A 23,031-nucleotide genomic window follows, 5' to 3' on the forward strand; every position below is an offset into this window, starting at 1 on the left:
AGCATACCAATAGTATTACTTTAGTGCCTTGTTGCAAACAGGATGCATGTTTTGGAATATTTTTTTATTCTGTACAGGCTTCCTTCTTTTCACTCTGACAATTAGGTTAGTATTGTGGAGTAACTACAATGTTGTTGATCCATCCTCAGTTTTCTCCTATCACAGCCATTAAACTCTGCAACTGTTTTAAACTCACCATTGGCCTCAAGTTGAAATCCCTGAGCAGTTTCCTTCCTCTCCGGCAACTGAGTTAGGAAGGACGCCCTTATCTTTGTAGTGACTGGGTGTATTGATACACCATCCAAAGTGTAATGAATAACTTCACCATGCTCAAAGGGATATTCAATGTTTTTTGCCATTCTACAAATAGGTTCCCTTCTTTGCAGGGCATTGGAAAACCTCCCTGGTCTTTGTGGTTGAATCTGTGTTTGAAATTCACTGCTCGACTGAGGGACCTTACAGATAATTGTATGTCTGGGGTAGAGAGATGAGGTAGTCATTCAAAAATCATGTTAAACACTATTCTTGCACACAGAGCAACTTATTATGTGACTTGTTAAGCAAATCTTTACTCCTTAACTTATTTAGGCTTGCCATAACAAAGGGGTTGAATATTTATTGATTCAAGAAATTTCAGCTTTTTATTTTTAATTAATCAGTAAAAAAAATGAAAACATAATTCCACTTTGACATTATGGGGTATTGTGAGTAGGTGACAAAATAATTCAATGTAATCCTTTTTCAATTAAGGCTGTAACACAACAACATGTGGAAAGGTCAAAGGGTGTGAGTACTTTTTGAAAGCACTGTATGCATCTTAGAAATAGCTTTTACATACAAACTTTATATGTCCGAATACAGAATCAAATAGGCATCACAAAAATAACATGGTCGCTGTGGTAGAACATTTATTTAGATAGAAAATGTTCTGCATTTATTTAAGTTCCATCAGGTAGCCTGATTTCAGATGTGTCAATGGAAACAGGATTATAGGTAAATAGTTTTTCTTGCAAAGCATGTAAAAGTTTAAATCAAATTATTATATTAATCTGACTAGAGAGAGGGGAGAGAGAGAGAGCGGGAGAAAAGGGAAGAGAGAGGGAGAGAAGGGGAGAGAGAGAGAGAGAGACAGAGAGAGAAATACTGTATATATAGAGAGAGACAGAGAGGGGGAAGGAGATACAGGGTGAGAGAGTGAAAGAGAGAGAGAGAGAGAGAGAGAGAGAGAGAGAGACAGAAAGAGAGAGAGAGAAGGAGCATGTTCCCCTTTTATTTTTTATTTATTTTATTTATTTCTCCCCTCCCTCTCTCCCTTCCCCTCTTCTCCCCTCCTCTGCATCTGGACGTGGGGGTTGGGGCGAGAGGGGCGAGGGGTAAAGAGTGTGAGCCCCCCCGGAGGTCCCCCAGGCCCGCCCCTCCTCCTGCTCCGGTCCCAGTGCTGGCCCCGTGGCACACTGCAAGCCCTTTCAGGTGCACTTAATATCTGCAGTAGCAGCAAATTTGTCTGGGAGGCAAGTCCTTAGCTGCCACTCACAGTAGGCTGGCCATATTACATTTTAATATTTATTGACAAACATTAGCATAATTGACTGTGCCAGGGTTTCTTGGGGAAGGTAGATGGCTGAGGGAGGAGAGAGGATAGGGCTGTTTCTCTGGGAAGGTAGACGGCTGAGGGAGGAGAGAGGATAGGGCTGTTTCTCTGGGAAGGTAGATGGCTGAGGGAGGAGAGAGGATAGGGCTGCCCCCTAAGCTCAGGGAGGTAGACGGCTGAGGGAGGGGATAGGATAGGGCTGTTTCTCTGGGAAGTTACACGGCTGAGGGAGGAGAGAGGATAGGGCTGCCCCCTAAGGCCAGGGAGGTACACGGCTGAGGGAGGAGAGAGGATAGGGCTGCCCCCTAAGCTCAGGGAGGTAGACGGCTGAGGGAGGGGATAGGAGAGGGCTGTTTCTCTGGGAAGGTAGATGGCTGAGGGAGGAGAGAGGATAGGGCTGCCCCCTAAGCCCAGGAAGGTAGACGGCTGAGGGAGGAGAGAGGATAGGGCTGCCCCCTAAGCCCTGGGAGGTAGACGGCTGAGGGAGGGGTCCCCGCAAGACGCATTAATTCAATATGATGAGGAGAATGTTTTAAAGCATGGGGCTGGGAGGATTCCGAGATGAACGCCAGCTTTTTTCCTCGTGTCGTCTGTCGTCTCTCTCTCTCTCTCTCTCTCTCTCTCTCTCTCTCTCTCTCTCTCTCTCTCTCTCTCTCTCTCTCTCTCTCTCTCTCTCTCTCTCTCTCTCTCTCTCTCTCTCGTTCCTTTTTGAGGTGGTGGAAATGATGAGTCAGTGCACCCATATTGAATTTGGTTGCCTCTGTTGATATATTAATGCTAGGTTGACCTTATTGTTTACCTTATCCATCTATGTAGCCATCCGATCCATAGGCTGTTCACTCTGCTACCGTCTGGCAAACGGTGCCCTGCCTTCATGTATTTATTTAAAAAATATATATTTTTCTTGTCATTTAGCAGACGCTCTTATCCAAAAAGACTTACAGGAGCAATTAGGGTTAAGTGCCTTGCTCAAGGGCACATCGACAGATTTTTCACCTAGTCGGCTCGGGGATTAGAACCAGCGACCTTTCGGTTACTGGCACAACGCTCTTACCCACTACCTGCCGCCCCATATCTTAACCACATATCTACCTCAAATAACTTATTATTATCTATCCTGATGCCTAGTCACTTTACCCTGCCTTCATGTACATATCTACCTCAAATACCTTATTATTATCTATCCTGATGCCTAGTCACTTTACCCTGCCTTCATGTATATATCTACCTCAAATACCTTATTATTATCTATCCTGATGCCTAGTCACTTTACCCTGCCTTCATGTACATATCTACCTTAAATACCTTATTATTATCTATCCTGATGCCTAGTCACTTTACACTGCCTTCATATACATATCTACCTCAAATACCTTATTATTATCTATCCTGATGCCTAGTCACTTTACACTGCCTTCATGTACATATCTACCTCAAATACCTTATTATTATCTATCCTGATGCCTAGTCACTTTACCCTGCCTTCATGTATATATCTACCTCAAATACCTTATTATTATCTATCCTGATGCCTAGTCATTTTACCCTGCCTTCATGTACATATCTACCTCAAATACCTTATTATTATCTATCCTGATGCCTAGTCACTTTACCCTGCCTTCATGTACATATCTACCTCAAATACCTTATTATTATCTATCCTGATGCCTAGTCACTTTACACTGCCTTCATGTACATATCTACCTCAAAGACCTCATACCTCTGCACATTGATCTGGTACTGGTACTCCCTGTATATAGCTCCACATTGATCTGGTACTGGTACTTCCTGTATGTAGCTCCACATTGATCTGGTACTGGTACTCCCTGTATATAGCTCCACATTGATCTGCACTCACCACCTTCCGGAGACATTTGAAACCCTACCTCTTTAAGGAACACCTGGGATAGGATAAAGTAATCCTTCTTATCCCCCCCTTACCCCACCCCACCCCCCCAAAAAAATAAAAATAAAATAATAATTTGTAAAGTGGTTATCCCACTGGCTATAAGGTGAATGCACCAATTTGTAAGTCGCTCTGGATAAGAGCGTCTGCTAAATGACGTAAATGTAAATGTAAATCTGGTACTGGTACTCCCTGTATATAGCTCCACATTGATCTGGTACTGGTACTCCCTGTATATAGCTCCACATTGATCTGGTACTGGTACTTCCTGTATATAGCTCCACATTGATCTGGAGAAAATTCAACCCTGTGGGTAAGACGGCTAACAGAATTGGGTGGCTGATATGGCTCAGTTAACTGGGCCATATTTTTTTTTTTAAATGCCTTCAGTTAATTGTGTAAGGGCTAGATTCAATCTGTATCGTTGAAGTTCAGCGCTATAGCACGATTTGAAATGTAAAGGTAATTTCTGATTGAGCTGACATATACAGCGTTTGCCGTGAATGCAGTCTCCTCTAACACGAGAACATAGCCTTTCAATTTCTATCGAACCGTAGCGCAGCTCTTCAGCGCTACGGATTGAATTGAGCCTTACATTGTTCAGAAAGTTGGATTAAAGTGTCTGCTAAATGACCACATTCTACTTATAATACTACGGCTCAAAGAGACAAGAGTTCTTTTGAAAAGACAATGTAATTCAATAGTAGTGGAAACCTGCTGAATAAATGAGTTTGTTCAGAGAAGACTTTTTGAACAATATTTTAACATTTGCCTTTCATGTGCTAGTGCCATTGACATCAAGCAATATCAAAGATTTATGTTGCAGAGAAATGGCAAGACCTTGTTTTTACATTCATACTCTACTGAACTCAGCCTGTGTTTTCTCATGACACCAGCTGCCACGTCTTGTGTTTGATCCAAAGACAGTTCAGGCCAAAGAGCTGTATAAATTAGATTTGTGTGATTATATATATGTTGCTACATCAGATTCCTCCGAAGGCCAATTCCTGACTAAGCTGAGAGACAGGAGGGCAGTGAGGGAGGAAGGGACATGTTCTGAAGCCTGTCCTCGCGGGGTGTCCTATATATCGCTCGCGTTTCTCCGCTAATCCCCCATGGTGCACTGGGGCCATTCAGACGACGGCAGGCAAAGCGGCCCAGACACAAACGCTCACACAACAAGGTACCAGAGCCGAAGTGGTCGGCACGCCCAAACAGGTCACGGTGCCCCAGCCTGACACAATCACCCACCAAAGATCCTTAAAATCAACCCGACTCCATCTCTGTTGCATTATTTGATATATCGTAAGAGGCTGTTGAGTTCTGCCATAGTAACCTTATAGGTCAGAATGAATTGTCTCTGTGTTTCTACTATGGACACCATACTGGTGTGTGCTTTTGGTGGTGGTAGTGATGATGGTGGTGGTGATAGTGATGGTGGTAGTGGTTATGGTGGTGATGGTGGTGGTGGTAGTGATGGTGGTGATAGTGGTGATAGTGGTGGTGGTGATAGTGATGGTGGTGATAGTGGTGGTGGTGATATTGATGGTGGTGATAGTGGTGGTGGTGATAGTGATGGTGAAGATGGTGGTGGTGATAGTGGTGGGGGTGGTGGTGATGGTATTAGGGGTGGTGGTGGTGATAGTGATGGTGGTGGTGACGGTGTTGGTGATAGTGGTGGTGGTGGTGATAGTGGTGATGATAGTGGTGTTGGTAATAGTGATGGTGGTGATAGTGGTGGTGGTGGTGATAGTGGTGGTGATAGTGGTGGGGTAGTAGTGGTGGTGGTGATAGTGGTGGGGGTAGTAGTGGTGGTGGTGATAGTGGTGGTGATAGTGGTGGTGGGGATAGTGATGGTGGTGGTGACGGTGGTGGTGATAGTGGTGGTGGTGGTGATAGTGGTGATGATAGTGGTGGGGGTGGTGGTGATGGTATTAGGGGTGGTGGTGGTGATAGTGATGGTGGTGGTGACGGTGGTGGTGATAGTGGTGGTGTTGGTAATAGTGATGGTGGTGATAGTGGTGGTGGTGGTGATAGTGGTGGTGATAGTGGTGGGGGTAGTAGTGGTGGTGGTGATAGTGGTGGGGGTAGTAGTGGTGGTGGTGATAGTGGTGGGGGTAGTAGTGGTGGTGGTGATAGTGGTGGTGATAGTGGTGGTGGGGATAGTCTTGGTGCTCCTCCTCCTCCTCCTCCTCCTCCTCCTCCTCCTCCTCCTCCTCCCTCTCCTCCTTCTCCTCCTCCCATCAGCCCTCCTTTACTGGCTGAGGCCTGCTAACAGCCAGCCCTGGCTAATCAAACGCAGAGCAGTGGAGACAGACAGTGCTGTGGGTCTGTGTGTGTCTGAGCTCTATGTGTGTGTCTGTGTGTGTCTGTGTGTGTCTGAGCTCTATGTGTGTGTCTGTATGTGTCTGTGTGTGTCTGAGCTCTATGTGTGTGTCTGTGTGTGTCTGTGTGTGTCTGAACTCTATGTGTGTGTCTGTGTGCGTTTATGAGTGTGTGTCTGCGTCTATGTATCTATCGCTGTGTGAGAGCACTTAGATGAAAACTCCCCATCACTAATTATTGGAGTTCAACTTTCTGACCACTAACAATCAGAGTTCAACTTTCTGACCACTAATAATCAGAGTTCAACAGACCCTCCTCACCTCGTCTCAATATTAATGCCCCCATCTATTGTTGGAGAACATTTTGTTGAAGAGCAACGTTTCGGAAACACCGGCTCATCAATAATGAAGTGTTCTTGTCTCACTGACAGGTGTGCCGGGCGTTCCGAGCCATATTCATAACAAGCATCCCCCTCTCCCTCTCTCTCTTTCTCTTTCCCCCTCTCTCTCTCTCTCTCTCTCTCTCTCTCTCTTTCTCGTTCCCCCTCTCTCTCTCTCTCTCTCTCTCTCTCTCTCTCTCTCTCTCTCTATTTCGCTTTCCCCTCTCTCTCTCTCTCTGTCAGTTGACATACTGACTGAGGAATCACAGGCTGTGTTGAGGGCCTCGTCAGGAGCCTCAGGCGGCAGCCCTCGCAGGCTCCTCTGTGGCACAGCAAAGATAAATCATAATAGGCTTTTTTTCTACCGCTAATGACTCTACAGGCATGTTTAAACAAGCACTTTATATATTCGTCTTGCTTGATGCAAAAAAATTAAAATAATAGAAAATGCATAATTGATTATTCTGGTCACATTAGCGTATACCTATAAGCATAATCTATTTTTAATGGAGCGGTGACTGCGCTGGGGCCGGTGTGGTCGATAGCGCTTTAAAGGGTGTTGATGTGCACGTGCCGAGTATCTGATGAGGTCTAGGTGGAGGGTGTGGGGAGAAGGGGAGTGGCCAGGCAGGAAGGGGCGGGCGGGCGGGGGTTGGGGAATCAGGTGACTTACCTGTTGGCCGGTGACCAATAGGATGGAGCCCTCTTTGGCGTGCATCACCTGACGGAAAATGTGGTCGAGGATGAGGAGCTCGCTCCAACAGTTCTGGAGGAGCTTCATTTGGTCATCCACCTGTTCGTGAGACAACGGGGGAGAAGGAGAGAAGAAGAAGGTCATTTGTTGACGTTGATGCTAATGATAATGCTATGCCAACGTGTCATGCTACGTTTATTCCGCCTCTGAATAAAAAGGATACGATAAATTAAAACACCTCCGTGACATTATTCTGTTAGTGAAAGGTTTTAGGGTGAAGCGAGCTACAACACTTTTGTGGTTTGACAAGTAGACACAACTCAGGGTAGATTGACTAGTGTTGATCACTATTCCACAGGTGGTGGTCAGGGGTGTGGTGGAGGGTAAACACAAGTAAACGCAGTTCATCCACTTTTTTTCGGAAAAACTGCATTGAAAGTATAGGGAGCGTTACTTTTTTCAACGCGATCGGGTGATAAGAGTTTACCCACCTATTGTATCACTACATCACTTGTGGAGGTAGACAACTTCACACTGTACTGCGGTTTTCACATAACCATCCCCTACTCCCCTGCCCCGTCCAAACACATCCACACCACAGCTTTCAAAGAGCCCATGCACATCCCTGTTTGTCAGCATTACTGCTTTTATCTGTTTTCCCCAGTGCCACCAGTTGCTGAGTGATTTCAACCGTTCTCAATGATTAAGTAGCGAGTTTTCTCCGCAACACGGAGGCTGGTGACTCCCGTTCCGGTGACTGACGCATGCCGAAGGTAGTCTGATACACCGCAACAACCCATCCATTGTGAACCAGTTACTTCCCAGGGCTCACTGCGTTAATCATTCCACACTGTAGCCACAAACACAGAAAGAACACAGAAAGGCCACATTCAGAAGGAATAGAATGAGGAAGAAGACAGGGAGATTCCTCTCTCACCCCCCCCCCCCCCCCCCCCCCCTTCGACAAACAGTGTCACCCTCGATACTATTTATCTGACTTGCGGAATGACGTGGCTTCGCAAAACGCTTTCGGTTGGTGTTGTTGTGGCGAAATGCGCTTTGCATGAGTCCGAGAGAATCCTTGGGTTAACAGTTAAGGTCTGTGACGTTGCACTCTAAAACGTCAGTGAGTTTTACAGAAGAATGCAGACCTGTGGTAAAACTGCCTCACTGACAGGTACGGTACAATTGGTGGAGAAAGGAATGCTATTATCCATACTGGAACTTTGTAAAAGAGGCCATTTGTTTCAATCAAAGCTCTGTGAAATCAATGAGCTAACAGATGTCTACTGCACATAAAACACTTTATTAACTTGAATGACACTGTGGTAGTTTCAGCGCAACTGTTATTGAGGCTGATTGTTTTGACTGCAGAGAGGAGTTATTTAGCCTCCACCCCAGACATAACAGTGGCACTATCGCTGAGAGTTCGCTTGGAGGAGCAGCAGACTCAAACCGACTGTCTGTCTGTCTGTCTGTCTGTCTGTCTGTCTGTCTGTCTGTCTGTCTGTCTGTCTGTCTGTCTGTCTGTCTGTCTGTCTGTCTGTCTGTCTGTCTGTCTGTCTGTCTGTCTGTCTGTCTGTCTGTCTGTCTGTCTGTCTGTCTGTCTGTCTGTCTGTCTGTCTGTCTGTCTGTCTGTCTGTCTGTCTGTCTGTCTGTCTGTCTGTCTGTCTGTCTGTCTGTCTGTCTGTCTGTCTGCAGTGACCAGTCCTGTAATTCCTGTCTTTCTCTCTCATCCCTCCTTTCTGTGGGGCGGGTGAACGGAGGCCATATACCAGAGGAACATTCTAATGCAGTCAGTAAAACCATCAGGGAGGGAGGGGGTGGGGGGTGGGGGGGAGTGGGTGAGGGAAGGATGGAGGGAGGGGGGGTGGGCGTGAGGGAGTGAGGGATAGAGGGCATTAGGGAGGGAGGGAGGGAGGGAGGGAGGGAGGGAGGGAGGAGGTGGAGAAAGATGGGCAGTTAGTACCCGCTCTTCAAAGCAGGCCTGTCAGGGGTCCTGGCGAGTGCCGGGGTCCCCATCAAAGGGAGCCGTCCTCACGCCTCCTTCCTGGCAACATCAATACTGACAGAGCTTTCTGCCTGGCAGCATAACTCCTGACAGAGTTCCTTCCTGGTAGCAACACTTCATACAGAGCTTTCTGCCTGGCAGCATAACTCCTGACAGAGTTCCTTCCTGGCAGCATCACTCCAGACAGAGCTACCATCCTGGCAGCATCACTCCAGACAGTGCCTCCTTCCTGGCAGCATCACTCCAGACAGAGCTTCCTTCCTGGATGCATGACTCCAGACAGAGCTCCTTCCTGGCAGCATCACTCCAGACAGAGCTTCCTTCCTGGATGCATGACTCCAGACAGAGATACCTTCCTGGCAGCATCACTCCAGACAGTGCTGCCTTCCTGGCAGCATCACTCCAGACAGTGCTGCCTTCCTGGTAGCATCACTCCAGACAGAGCTCCCTTACTGGCAGCATCACTCCAGACAGAGCTTCCTTCCTGGATGCATCACTCCCGATAGAGCTTCCTTCCTGGCAGCATCACTCCAGACAGAGCTTTCTTCCTGGCAGCATCACTCCAGACAGTGCTGCCTTCCTGGTAGTATCACTCCAGACAGAGCTTCCTTCCTGGCAGCATCACTCCAGACAGAGCTTCCTTCCTGGTAGCATCACTCCAGACAGTGCTGTCTTCCTGGTAGCATCACTCCAGACAGCGCTTCCTTCCTGGCAGCATCACTCCAGACAGAGCTTCCTTCCTGGCAGCATCACTCCAGACAGAGCTTTCTTCCTGGCAGCATCACTCCAGATAGAGAAACCTTCCTGGCAGCATTACTCCAGACATATCCTCCTTCCTGGCAGCATCAGTCCAGACAGAGCCAGTTTATCAAAGGAGACGAGGGGAGACGAGGGGGACGCGAGGCGGGAGCGGGGGTGACCCGCACAGCGACCGAGACAAGACGAGCAAAGTGAGGCGTGGAGAGGGATCGCCGACCCTTTAAGTGCCAATGACACTGGCTGTTTCCCTGACAAGATTTTCCTTTGCACTGTCACATCGTTGAACCCAACAAGCTATGGATTTCACAAAATCCGTCTGTCCGTCCACTCAGATACAAGGAGTGGTCTGACGAGGGAGGGGATTTATTTTACCGTCTCTGTCTGTTCTGTATTCTGTTCATGAGAACTGGAATGTGAACGTGTTGTAAAGAAAATAATATGTAGCCAAAGCCAACAGCTTTAGACAATAACATTTCTTAAGTAAATGGCCCAATAAAGTTTTTAATGAATGTTACAGTTGATTGAACTATATGGAACCAATAACACGTGTGATTTAGGAGGCGGCCAGGCTGATATTGATCATACCAAGCAGTAAACTGTAGAGAACATGGATGATAGCGTTAGTAGAATCATGCTTCATCCGACTGCAGAAAACAGACTTCACAGTTTCATCATCAAAACTACACCACTGACCACTATCATTAAAACGGGTACATTCAGAACTACACAACTGACCACTATCATTAAAATGGGGTACATTCAGAACTACACAACTGACCACTATCATTAAAATGGGGTACATTCAGAACTACACAACTGACCACTATCATTAAAATGGGGGTACATTCAGAACTACACAACTGACCACTATCATTAAAATGGGGTACATTCAGAACTACACAACTGACCACTATCATTAAAATGGGGTACATTCAGAACTACACAACTGACCACTATCATTAAAACGGGTACATTCAGAACTACACAACTGACCACTATCATTAAAATGGGGTACATTCAGAACTACACAACTGACCACTATCATTAAAATGGGTACATTCAGAACTACACAACTGACCACTATCATTAAAACGGGTACATTCAGACTAGATTTAGTTTCTGAAAAACCAGACGGTGAAGAACAAATAGCAGCTAAACTTCCAGAATGTATCTGTTGTGTACTTTGTATCTGAAGTGTAGTAAATTGTGGCACATTCAGTAGAACGTCAAACTACCCATCCATGTCTAGAGTCTAACTGGAACCCTCCATCCACGCAACAGTGAAATCATGAAACAGTCATGACCAAGGCTTTGGCTTGTTAGCTTTGGGTTTGGCACTGATAGCGGTCGAATAGCCCCCCTAAGAAGAATATTTTACCTCAGATAGGCCCAAACTGCTTCAAACATTTAAGGCTATTTTCAAGGTGTACTTTTTCAATATTTTAATATCATCACTGCTTTTTTTTTCTTCTTTTTTTCCAAGCAGGAACTTCTCTCAGCGCTTGTAATGAAAAATACATATCCTCCCAGAAACCAATTTAACACCTTTACGGCCATTCAGGCCAGAGGGATCAATGCCCTGATCAATCGCTTAACCACAAGCACAGATGAATGTTTTCTACTTCACACAGAGAGAGAGAAAGAGGCAGAATAAGAAATAAGAGAGAGAGAGAGAGAGAGAGAGAGAGAGAGAGAGAGAGAGAGAGAGAGAGAGAGAGAGAGAGAGAGAGAGAGAGAGAGAGAGAGAGAGAGAGAGAGAGAACTTAAGGAATGTAGAGAAAATAAAATATAGTGATTAAGAAAATACAATTTCCCCTATCTTTCGGGAATGTAAAGTAATTGGGAATGGTGTGTTTGGAGGACCCAACAGTAATATTTATTAATCGTCCCCTGCTAAGAAGAGACCACTGATAATAATGCTGATAATGGTCTGGAGTCAAAACCGGCAAAGCATATATATATATATATATACAGTACCAGTCAAAGGTTTGGACACACCTACTCATTCAAGGGTTTTTCTTTATTTTTACTATTTTCTACATTGTAGAATAATAGTGAAGACATCAAAACTATGAAATAACACTTATGGAATCATGTAGTAACCAAACATTTTTTGTACAAATCAAAATAGATTTTAGATTTTAGATTCTTCAAATAGCCACCCTTTGCCTTGATGACAGCTTTGCACACTCTTGGCATTCTCTCAACCAGCTTCATGAGGTATTCATTTCAATTAACAGGTGTGCCTTGTTAAAAGTTAATTTGTGGAATTTCTTTCCTTCTTAATGTGTTTGAGCCAATCAGTTGTGTTGTGACATGGTAGGGTTGGTATATAGAACATAGCCCTATTTGGTAAAAGACCAAGTCCATATTATGGCAAGAACAGCTCAAATAAGCAAAGAGAAATGACAGTCCATCATTACTTTAAGACATGAAGTCAATACGGAACATTTCAAGAACTTCGAACATTTCTTCAAGTGCAGTCGCAAAAACCATCAAGCGCTATGATGAAACTGGCTCTTATGAGGACTGCCACAGGAAAGGAAGACCCATAATTACCTCTGCTGCAGAGGATAAGTTCATTAGAGTTACCAGCCTTAGAAATTGCAGCCAAAATAAATGCTTCACAGAGTTCAAGTAACAGACACATCTCAACATCAACTGTTCAGAGGAGACTGCGTGAATCAGGCCTTCATGGTCGAATTGCTGCAAAGAAACCACTACTAAAGGACACCAATATGAAGAAGAGCCTTGCTTGGACCAAGAAACACGAGCAATGGACATTAGACCGGTGGAAATCTGTCCTTTGGTCTGATGAGTCCAAATTTGTGATTTTTGGTTCCAACCGCCGTGTCTTTGTGAGATGCAGAGTAGGTGAACAGATTATCTCTGCATGTGTGGTTCCCACCGTGAAGCATGGAGGAGAAGGTATGATGGTGTGGGGGTGCTTTGCTGGTGACACTGTCTGTGATTTATTTAGAATTCAAGGCACACTCAACCAGCATGGCTAGAACAGCATTCTGCAGTGATACGCCATCCCATCTGGTTTGGGCTTAGTTGGAATATAATTTGTTTTTCAACAGGACAATGACCCAATACACCTCCAGGCTGTGTAAGGGCTATTTGACCAAGAAGGAGAGTGATGGAGTGCTGCATCAGATGACCTGGCCTCCACAATCCCCCGACCTCAACCCAATTGAGATGGTTTGGGATGAGTTGGACCGCAGAGTGAAGGAATAGTGCTCAAGATATGTGGGAACTCCTTCGAGACTGTTGGAAAAGCATTCCAGGTGAAGCTGGTTGAGAGAATGCCAAGAGTGTGCAAAGCTGTCATCAAGGCAAAGTGTGGCTACTTTGAAGAATATAAAATATAACATATATTTTGATTTGTTTAACACTTTTTTGGTTACTACATGATTCCATATGTGTAATATCGTAGTTTTGATGTCTTCACTATTATTCTACAATGTAGAAAATAGTAAAAATAAAGAAAAACCTTTAAATGAGTATGTGTGTCCAAACTTGTGACTGGTAGTGTAAATATATATATTTTTGTGGTGTGCTGTTTTTGGTCGAAAGCCACGATCATTGTTAAGTGTTGTGGGTATGGTGAACTAACAAGGGACACAACTGGATCAGATTTTAAGAAGACCTGATGGCCTAATGAACATATTAATATAATCCCCTTCAGTGCTCCTTAATGAACGGAGTGATTCGCATTGTTTCTGCCCACAAACGCTGTGAGTCCATCTTCCAAAAATGACATTTACATAAAACAAGATCTAAGATATCTCTCTCTCTCTTTCTGTGTCCCCCCCCCCCCCCATCGGACTAGCTAGACGTGTATCAACGTTCTCTCTGAGAACTACAGCTGAAGTTTGAAGTTCACTTCAATGAGGGGAGTCTCGAGCATGTCATAGTTTTAGTTGTCTTCTGTTGGCATCTGTTCGTCTGGTGGCGAACAGGCCTCTTGTAGGGTATTATTCAGCTGGGGATAGCAATTAATTCCAATAGAGTAGGATTCTCTGTTTTCAGGCTGTTACTCGGCCTGGTTTACTTCAACACACATTCTACCCTAGACGGATTGTTCAGATTTGGTTGTAGGTGTTTGGATTTGAGTTTCTTTCTTCTGCATTTTTTGTGATCCTGTAGAAAGCCATGCCCAAACGAAATCTAATCAATAATGGTTGATAATTAAAAGAACAATCTTCCACAATAATGTGGAACCTCCTATTACACAATACCAATACTGCTTTAAAACATATAAACAAAAAACACCAAATAGAGTGTCCTGTCTAGTAATTGTATTTCTATGGTAATAATGGATTGTAAAATAGCCTTAGTGAGTAAGTAAATCCCTGGGATGTGCTGTATGTGACCTGGGGCCAACCAGCCAGCCAGGGCTCCAGTTTTCCCAGGGACGGGGCCTAGTGGACGGGGGTGAACTGAACCATCTGTCTGTCCTCTCCTCTACTCTCCCTGATCCTGTGGAAATCTCCCAGTCTGTTTGTCATGGCAGAGGCTCCATTTGGACCCTGGTCCATCTCCCGCTGTGGCTAGGGGGTGATAAGCATGCTGGGAAAATGTGCAGGTAACGGTGGTGGTGGTGTGAGCCATAGGTATGAAGTGGGTATGACGTCACAGCATCGTTTTCAGATAGAAATGGCATTTATAGAGCAGATGAAGTAGTTGCATCGGATGGATTTTTTTGTTTGTTAGTTTTTTAAGTACAAAAGGGAGAATAAATAAACATAAATATGGGTTGTATTTACAATGGTGTTTGTTCTTCACTGGTTGCAATTTCTTGTGGCAACAAGTCACAAATCTTGCTGCTGTGATTGCACACTGGTATTTCACCCAATAGATATGGGAGTTTATCAAAATTGGGTTTGTTTTCGAATTGTGTTTGTAATATGGTCATACATTTGGCAGGAGGTTAGGAAGTGCAGCTCAGTTTCCACCTCATTTTGTGGGCAGTGTGCACATCTCTTGAGAGCCAGGTCTGCCCATGGCGGCCTTTCTCAATAGCAAGGCTATGCTCACTGAGTCTGTACATAGTCAAAGCTTTCCTTAAGTTTGGGTCAGTCACAATGGTCAGGTATTCTGCCACTGTGTACTCTCTGTTTAGGCCGAAATAGCATTCTAGTTTGCTCTGTTTTTTTGTTAATTCTTTCCAATGTGTCAAGTAATTATATTTTTGTTTTCTCATGATTTGATTGAGTCTAATTGTGTTGCTGTCCTGGGGCTCTGTGGGGTCTGTTTGTGAACAGAGCCTCAGGACCAGCTTGCTTAGGGGACTCTTATCCAGGTTAATCTCTCTGTAGGTGATGGCTTTGTTATGGAAGGTTTGGGAATCGCTTCCTTTTAGGTGGTTGTAAAGTTTAATGGCTCTTTTCTGGATTTTGATAATTAGCGGGTATCGGCCTAATTCTGCTCTGCATGCATTATTTGGTGTTTTACATTGTACACTGAGGATATTTTTGCAGAATTCTACATGCAGAGTCTCAATTTGGTGTTTGTCCCATTTTGTGAGTTATTGGTTGGTGAGGGGACCCCAGACCTCACAACCATAAAGGGCAATGGGTTCTATAACTGATTCAAGTATTTTTAGCCAAATCTTAATTAGTATGTTGAATTTTATGTTCATTTTAATAGCGTAGAAGGCCCTTGCCTTATCTCTCAGATCGTTCACAGCTTTGTGGAAGCTACCTGTAGTGTTGATGTTTAAGCCGAAGTATGTATAGTTTTTTGTGTGCTCTAGGGCAACGGTGTCTATATGGAATTTGTATTTGTGGTCCTGGCAACTGGACCTTTTTTGGAACACCATTGTTTTTTGTCTTACTGAGATTTACTGTCAGGGCCCAGGTCTGACAGAATCTGTGCAGAAGATCTAGGTGCTGCTGTATGCCCTCCTTGGTTGGGGACAGGAGCACCAGATCATCAGGAAACAGTCAACACTTGACTTCAGATTCTAGTAGGGTGAGGCCGGGTGCTGCAGACTGTTCTAGTTTCGTTGATATATATGTCGAAGAGGGCTCAAGCTGCATCCCTGTCTCACCCCATGGCCCTGTGGAAAAGAATGTGTGTTTTTTGCCAATTTTAACCGCACACTTGTTGTTTGTTTTTCCCCCAACACCGCTTTCCATACATTTGTATAGCAGACCCTCATGGCAAATTGAGTCAAAAGCTTTTTTGAACTCAACAAAGCATGAGAAGACTTTGCCTTTGTTTGTTTGTCAATTAGGGTGAATACGTGGTTTGTCTTACGGTAATTTGGTAAAACGCCAATTTGAATTTGCCAAGTACATTGTTTTCACTGAGGAAGTATGGGGATTCTATTGGAGGGGAGCACACATGAGGATACGATGTACGAAATAAAAGTAACAAATAATTAAAGAGCAGCAGTAGAAATAACAATAGCGAGGCTATATACAGGGGGTACCGGTACCGAGTCAATGTGAAGGGGCACCGGTTAGTCGAGGTAATTGAGGTAATATGTACATGTAGGTAGAGTTATTAAAGTGACTATGCATAAATAATAAACAGAGAATAGCAGCAGCGTAAAAGAGGGGCGGAGCGCAATGCAAGGGGCAGAGGGCAATGCAAATAGTCTGGGTAGCCATTTGATTAGATGTTCAGGAGTCTTATGGCTTGGGGGTAGAAGCTGTTTAGAAGCCTCTTGGACCTAGACTTGGCACTCCGGTACTGCTTGCCGTGCGGTAGCAGAGAAAACAGTCTATGACTAGGGTGGCTGGAGTCTTTGAAATTTTTTTGGCCTTTCTCTGACACCGCCTGGTATAGAGGTCCTGGATAGCAGGAAGCTTGGCCCCAGTGATGTACTGGGCCGTATGCACTACCCTCTGTAGTGCCTTGCGGTCAGAGGCAGTGATGCAACCAGTCAGGATACTCTCGATGGTGCAGCTGTAGAACCTTTTGAGGATCTGAGGACCCATGCCAAACCTTGTCAGTCTCCTTAGGAGGAATAGGTTTTGTTGTGCCCTCTTCACGACTGTCTTGGTGTGCTTGGACCATGTTAGTTTGTTGGTGATGTGGACACCAAGGAACTTGAAGCTCTCAACCTGCTCCACTACAGCCCTGTCGATGAGAATGGGGGCATGCTCGGTCCTCTTCTTTTTCCTGTAGTCCACAATCATCTCCTTTGTCTTGATCACGTTGAGGGAGAGGTTGTTGTCCTGGCACCACACGGCCAGGTCTCTGACTTCCTTCCTATAGGCTGTCTCGTCATTGTCGGTGATCAGGCCTATCGCTGTTGTGTCATCGGCAAATTTAATGATGGTGTTGGACTCGTGCCTGGCCATGCAGTTATGAGTGAACAGGGAGTACAGGAGGGGACTGAGCACGCACCCCTGAGGGGCCCCCGTGTTGAGTATCAGCGTGGCGGATGTGTTGTTACCTACCCTTACCACCTGGGGGCGGCCCATCAGGAAGTCCAGGATCCAGTTGCAGAGTTAGGTGTTTAGTCCCATGGTCCTTAGCTTAGTGATGAGCTTTGAGGGCACTATGGTGTTGAATGCTGAGCTGTAGTCAATTAATAGCATTCTCACATAGGTGTTCCTTTTGTCCAGGTGTGAAAGGGCAGTGTGGAGCGCAATAAAGATGGCATCATCTTTGGATCTGTTGGGGTGGTATGCAAATTGGAGTGGGTCTAGGGTTTCTGGGATAATGGTGTTTATGTGAGCCATGACCAGCCTTTCAAAGCACTTTATGGCTACAGACGTGAGTGCTACGGGTCTGTAGTCATTTAGGCAGGTTACCTTAGCGTTCTTAGTCACAAGGACTATGGTGGTCTGCTTGAAACATGTTGGTATTACAGACCCAGACAGAGAGAGGTTGAAAGTGTCAGTGAAGACACTTGCCAGTTGGTCAGCGCATGCTCAGAGTACACGTCCTGGTAATGTTGACCTTTTTAAAGGTCTTACTCACATCGGCTACGGAGAGCGTGATCACAGAGTCGTCTGGAACAGCTGATGCTCTCATGCATGTTTCAGTGTTACTTGCCTTGAAGCGAGCATATAAGTGATTTAGGCTTGTGTCACTGTGCAGCTCGTGGCTGTGCTTCCCTTTGTAGTCTGTAATAGTTTGCAAGCCCTGCCACATCCGACGAGCATCGGAGCCTGTGTAGTACTATTTGATCTTAGTCCTGTATTGAGGCTTTGCCTGTTTGATGGTTCATCGGAGAGCATAGCAGGATTTCTTATAAGCCTCCGGGTTAGAGTCCCGCTCCTTGAAAGCGGCAGCTCTACCCTTTAGCTCAGTGCGGATGTTGCCTGTAATCCATGGCTTCTGGTTGGGGTATGTATGTACAGTCATTGTGGGGACGACGTCATCGATGCACTTATTGATGAAGCCAGTGACTGATGTGATGTACTCCTCAATGCCATCGGAAGAATCCCAGAACATATTCCAGTCTGTGCTAGCAAAACAGTCCTGTAGCTTAGCATCTGCTTCATCTGACCACATTTTTATTGACCGAGTCACTGGTGCTTCCTGCTTTAGTTTTTGCTTGTAAGCAGGAATCAGGAGGATAGAATTATGGTCAGATTTGACAAATGGAGGGCGAGGGAGAGCTTTGTACGCGTCTCTGTGTGTGGAGTAAAGGTGGTCTAGATTTTTTTCCCTCTGGTTGCACATTTAACATGCTGGTAGAAATTAGGTAAACCAGATTTTTATGTTTCCCTGCATTAAAGTCCCCGGCCACTAGGAGCGCCACCTCTGGATGAGCGTTTTCCTGTTTACTTATGGCCGTATACTGTTCATTGAGTGCGGTCTTAGTGCCAGCATCGGTTTGTGGTGTTAATAGACAGCTACGAAGAATATAGATGAAAACTCTCTTGGTAGATAGTGTGGTCTACAGCTTATCATGAGATACCCTACCTCAGGCGAGCAAAACAATGAGACTTCCTTAGATATCGTGCACCAGCTGTTGTTTACAAATATACACAGACCGCCACCCTTGTCTTACCAGAGGCTGCCGTTCTATCCTGCCGATACAGTGTATGCCAGCTGTATGTTATTCATGTCATCGTTCAGCCACGACTCGGTGAAACAGAAGTTATTACAGTTTTAATGTCCCGTTGGTAGGATATTCCTGCCTGTAGTTTGTCCACTTTATTATCAAGCGATTGTAAATTGGCCAATAGTATCGATGGCAAAGGCAGATTAGCCACTCGTCGCTGGTTCCTTACCAAGCACCCCAATCTCCTTCCGCGATATCTCCTTTTCTTTCTACTGTGAATGACGGGGATGAGGGCCCTGTCGGGTGTCTGGAGCAAATCCCTCTCGTCCGACTCATTAAAGAAAAAATTATTCATCCAGTTCAAGGTGAGTAATCGCTGTTCTGATGTCCAGAAGCCTCTTTTCGGTCATTAAGAGACGGTAGCAGCAACATTATGTACAAAATAAGTTACAAACAATGAGAAAAAACACACAAAATAGCACGGTTGGTTAAGAGTCCATAAAACGGCAGCCATCTATCTCTCTCTCTCTCTCTCTCTCTCTCTCTCTCTCTCTCTCTCTCTCTCTCTCTCTCTCTCTCTCTCTCTCTCTCCCCTCTCTCTCTCTCTCTCTCTCTCTCTCTGCCTCTCTCTCTCTCTCTCCCTCTCTCTCTCTCTCTCTCTCTCTCTCTCTCTCTCTCTCTCTCTCTCTCTCTGCTCTCTCTCTGCCTCTCTCTCTCTGCCTCTCTCTCTCTGCCTCTCTCTCTCCCTCTCTCATATCCTCGTCTTGGTGCCAGACCATTCAGTTTGAATAGAGGGGGGCATATGGTAGGTAAATCACTCACATGCTTGAAATCCCCTTCCCCCCAGCACCTGTTTAGAAGTCATCTAGATCTTATATCAGGTAACCTTGGTGAACGTATGCAGGCCTATCCCCCAGGGCCCAATTTTTCAAAAGTTCTATATCTGGATTTTGCCTATCGGATAGGATTAAATACATAGAAATAGAATGAATGGAACAGACAAATCATTGAATTGAATGGGGGACTCCCTTTCTATTCATTATATTTCTATGCATTTATTCTATCCAGATAACTTTTGAAAAACTGGGATCTGGGCCGAGAGAAGCCCTGTTCAGATATTACTGTATGTCTCAAAACACCAATATAAATATTAAGCCTACACAATGGTCAGAGAGATGATAACTCATACCCCTCTGACACTGATGGTCAGAGAGATGATAACTCATACCCCTCTGACAATGGGTCAGAGATGATGATAACTCATACCCTCTGACAATGGGTCAGAGAGATGATAACTCATACCCCTCTGACAATGGGTCAGAGAGATGATAACTCATACCCCTCTGACAATGGGTCAGAGAGATGATAACTCATACCCCTCTGACAATGGGTCAGAGAGATGATATGTTTTATGTTTTTTTGCCTTTAAACAAGATCAACAGATGAGCATTTGCTCTGTACCGTGGAAAACCACATAACTTTCACTTTGAAGTGGATAAGTCATAATGTCAACAAAATGGCAAAGATATATGAATATATACACAGAGTGGACAAAACATTAAGGACACCTGCTCTTTCCATGAGATGGGCTGACCAGGTGAATCCAGGTGAAAGCTATGATCCCTTATTGATGTCACTTAAATCCACTTCAATCAGTGTAGATGAAGGGAGGAGACAGGTTAAAGAAGGATTTTTAAGCCTTGAGACAATTGAGACATTGATTGTGTATGTGTGCCTTTCAGAGGGTGAAATGGGCTGGACAAAATATTGAAGTGCCTTTGAACGCGGTATGGTAGTAGGTGCCAGGCGCACCGGTTTGAGTGTGTCAAGAACTGCATCGCTGCTGGGTTTTTCACGCTCAACAGTTTCCTGTGTGTGTCGGGAATGGTCCCCCCACCCAAAGGACATCCAGCCAACTTGACACAACTGTGGGAAGCGTTGGAGTCAACACGGGCCAGCATCCCTGTGGAACGCTTTCGACACCATGTAGAGTGCATGCCCCGACGAATGGAGGCGGTGCAACTCGATATGAGGAAGATGTACTTAATGTTTTGTACACTCAGTGTATTTAGTTATTGAGTGATCTCTCAGTAATCACGATAGCACATTGGTAGTAGTCAGTCAAAGCTAAGCTGGGCTTGGTTAAAAGTCTGGATGGTGACCAAATAAATAGCTGTAGATAGACCAACTCTCCAGTTGGGGGCGCTGTATAGAAGACCAAATGGATAGCGGTTGATAGAGTAACTCTCCATTTGGAGGTGCTGCCCAGCCGTTTTTATAGTGGATATAACGTTGAAAAGCTGACGTTGTTTTAAAGGTACAAACTCAACATATTTTATACAAGGTGTGTCTATGTTGAAAAATTGGTTGACAATAATGACAATCCCGTGGATAAAATGTCACCGCTCAAAACAACAGTTTACATTGATGCAACTCAATATTAGGATGGTGTCCTTAATGTTTTGTGTTTATATTCAGTGGATAGATATATGAATTAGAGAACAGAATAAAGAATCAGTGTCGAGGCTTCGGACTGGCTCCTTTGGGTAGAGGTGACCGTCTGCCTCTCTGAGTGGCCGGAGAGAAGGAGGGAGCGTGTGTGTGTGTGTGTGTGGTGTGTGTGTGTGTGTGTGTGTGTGTGTGTGTGTGTGTGTGTGTCTCACAGAGCGTCAGATTGTGATCGATACTGCTGAGGCAAGGAGATTTGATCAGTTCCCACGGTGACCGCATTAACAGACTCTGGAGGCAGACCTCTGACCTCAAGAACACACTGCGTTGGATTGGACCTCCCCCCAACCCCTCCTTCCCTCCTGTCCCAAAGGGAGAAATATAAAGTGGAGCTAACCCTGCTCTAATAAGGTCCTTCCTGTATGGACCTCATCTCACCACGCCTCGCATTGATACGGATCCGCTGGAGAAATTAGAGATGCATCTCTGGTGGAGGGATATCTGGCCCCTAAGTACAACAGCCATATTAGTGGACTACTTTTATGTGCGATAGCAGGTCGATTTTTGTATTCACTTTAAGAGGCAGAACATTTACCAGAAGGGAGCACACCTCCACACCAATGGGTAACAAAATATTCACCCAAAACTAAAGATTTATGTGGCTTACTGAATTAAGAAATCATTATATATATATGCGGCAGGTGGCTTAGTGGTTAAGAGCGTTGTGTCAGTAACCGAAAGGTTGCTGGTTCTAATCCCCAAGCCGACTAGGTGAAAAATCTGTCGATGTGCCCTTGAGCAAGGCACTTAACCCTAATTGCTTCTGTAAGTCGCTCTGGATAAGAGCGTCCTGCTAAATGACTCAAATGTAAATGTACATGACCCATACAGCCAACATTTGAGGGAACACTTTTTACGTAAACAATTAACAACTTAACTTCATAGTGTATCTTTACATTTACATTTTTGTAATTTAGCAGACGCTCTTATCCAGAGCAACTTACAGTTAGTGCATAAAAAAAAAAATTATACTGGCCCCCCATGGGAATCGAACCCACATAAGCTACCAACTGAGCTACATCCCTGCCGGCCATTCCCTCCCCTACCCTGGACCAATTGTGCGCCACCCATGGGTCTCCCGGTTGCGGCCAGCTACGACAGAGCCTGGATTCAAACCAGGATCTCTAGTGGCACAGCACAGCCTTAGACCACTGCGCCACTCGGAGGTATCTGTTGGTATACCACGACCATAGAAGTTAGGTTATAAACTATACAGCACAAACAGATCTGGGACCAGGCTAGGCACATCCAAAATGGACAGTGAATTAATTGAATACATGCTGACAGAAGTTGTTATCTAATGGTACCGTCGCTACATACAAATGGTTAAAAGAGCGAACGAGAACAGAGAACAAAAATACAAAGCATCTCTTTGAGAGATTGTCTCATTGTTTTCAAGGTCACTAAAGAAAGTAACAAACCCTTCCTCTCTGATTTCAGACTGGGATTTACAGACCAACCCAGGTATCCCAACCCAGGTATCCCAACCCAGGTATCCCAACCCAGGTATCCCAACCCAGGTATCCCAACTCATGTATTCCTTTTCCCCTGATAAATAATGAAAGATACAAAACGTCTATAAGGCAACAGAGGACCTGACCAGAGAAATTATAGGTATTCATTTCAATAAACATATTTAAAATGGTGTACTTATTGTCGACTAGGTTGTGGTTTTACTTTTGGTTTTGTACAACAGCTTCAAACAGCTGAAATTAAATATATTATTATTATTGAAAATATGTTTCACAGCGGCTTAGATGGTACAATGATTCTCTACACTATACTTGATTTTTTTTGTTGTCACATAAACTGAAATTAGGCGAACTATAAACATTTTAGCAACAAGGAAATGGCGGAGCGATTTCTGCATATTGCACCTTC

General features: G+C 44.8%; 1 protein-coding gene across 1 annotated transcript in view; it reads right to left on the minus strand.

Moving 5' to 3' along the window:
* Positions 1-23,031, minus strand: part of LOC311137690 (nuclear receptor subfamily 5 group A member 2-like) — a 206,899-nt gene that overhangs the window by 48,443 nt on the left and 135,425 nt on the right. Inside the window, exon 6 of the mRNA XM_084172235.1 lies at positions 6,875-6,994. Within this exon, the coding sequence (XP_084028361.1) occupies positions 6,875-6,994 (120 nt within the window). The remainder of the gene's footprint in view (positions 1-6,874; positions 6,995-23,031) is intronic.

Source organism: Coregonus lavaretus (assembly GCF_964263955.1).
Source record: "Coregonus lavaretus genome assembly, chromosome: 11".
NCBI lineage: Eukaryota > Metazoa > Chordata > Actinopteri > Salmoniformes > Salmonidae > Coregonus > Coregonus lavaretus.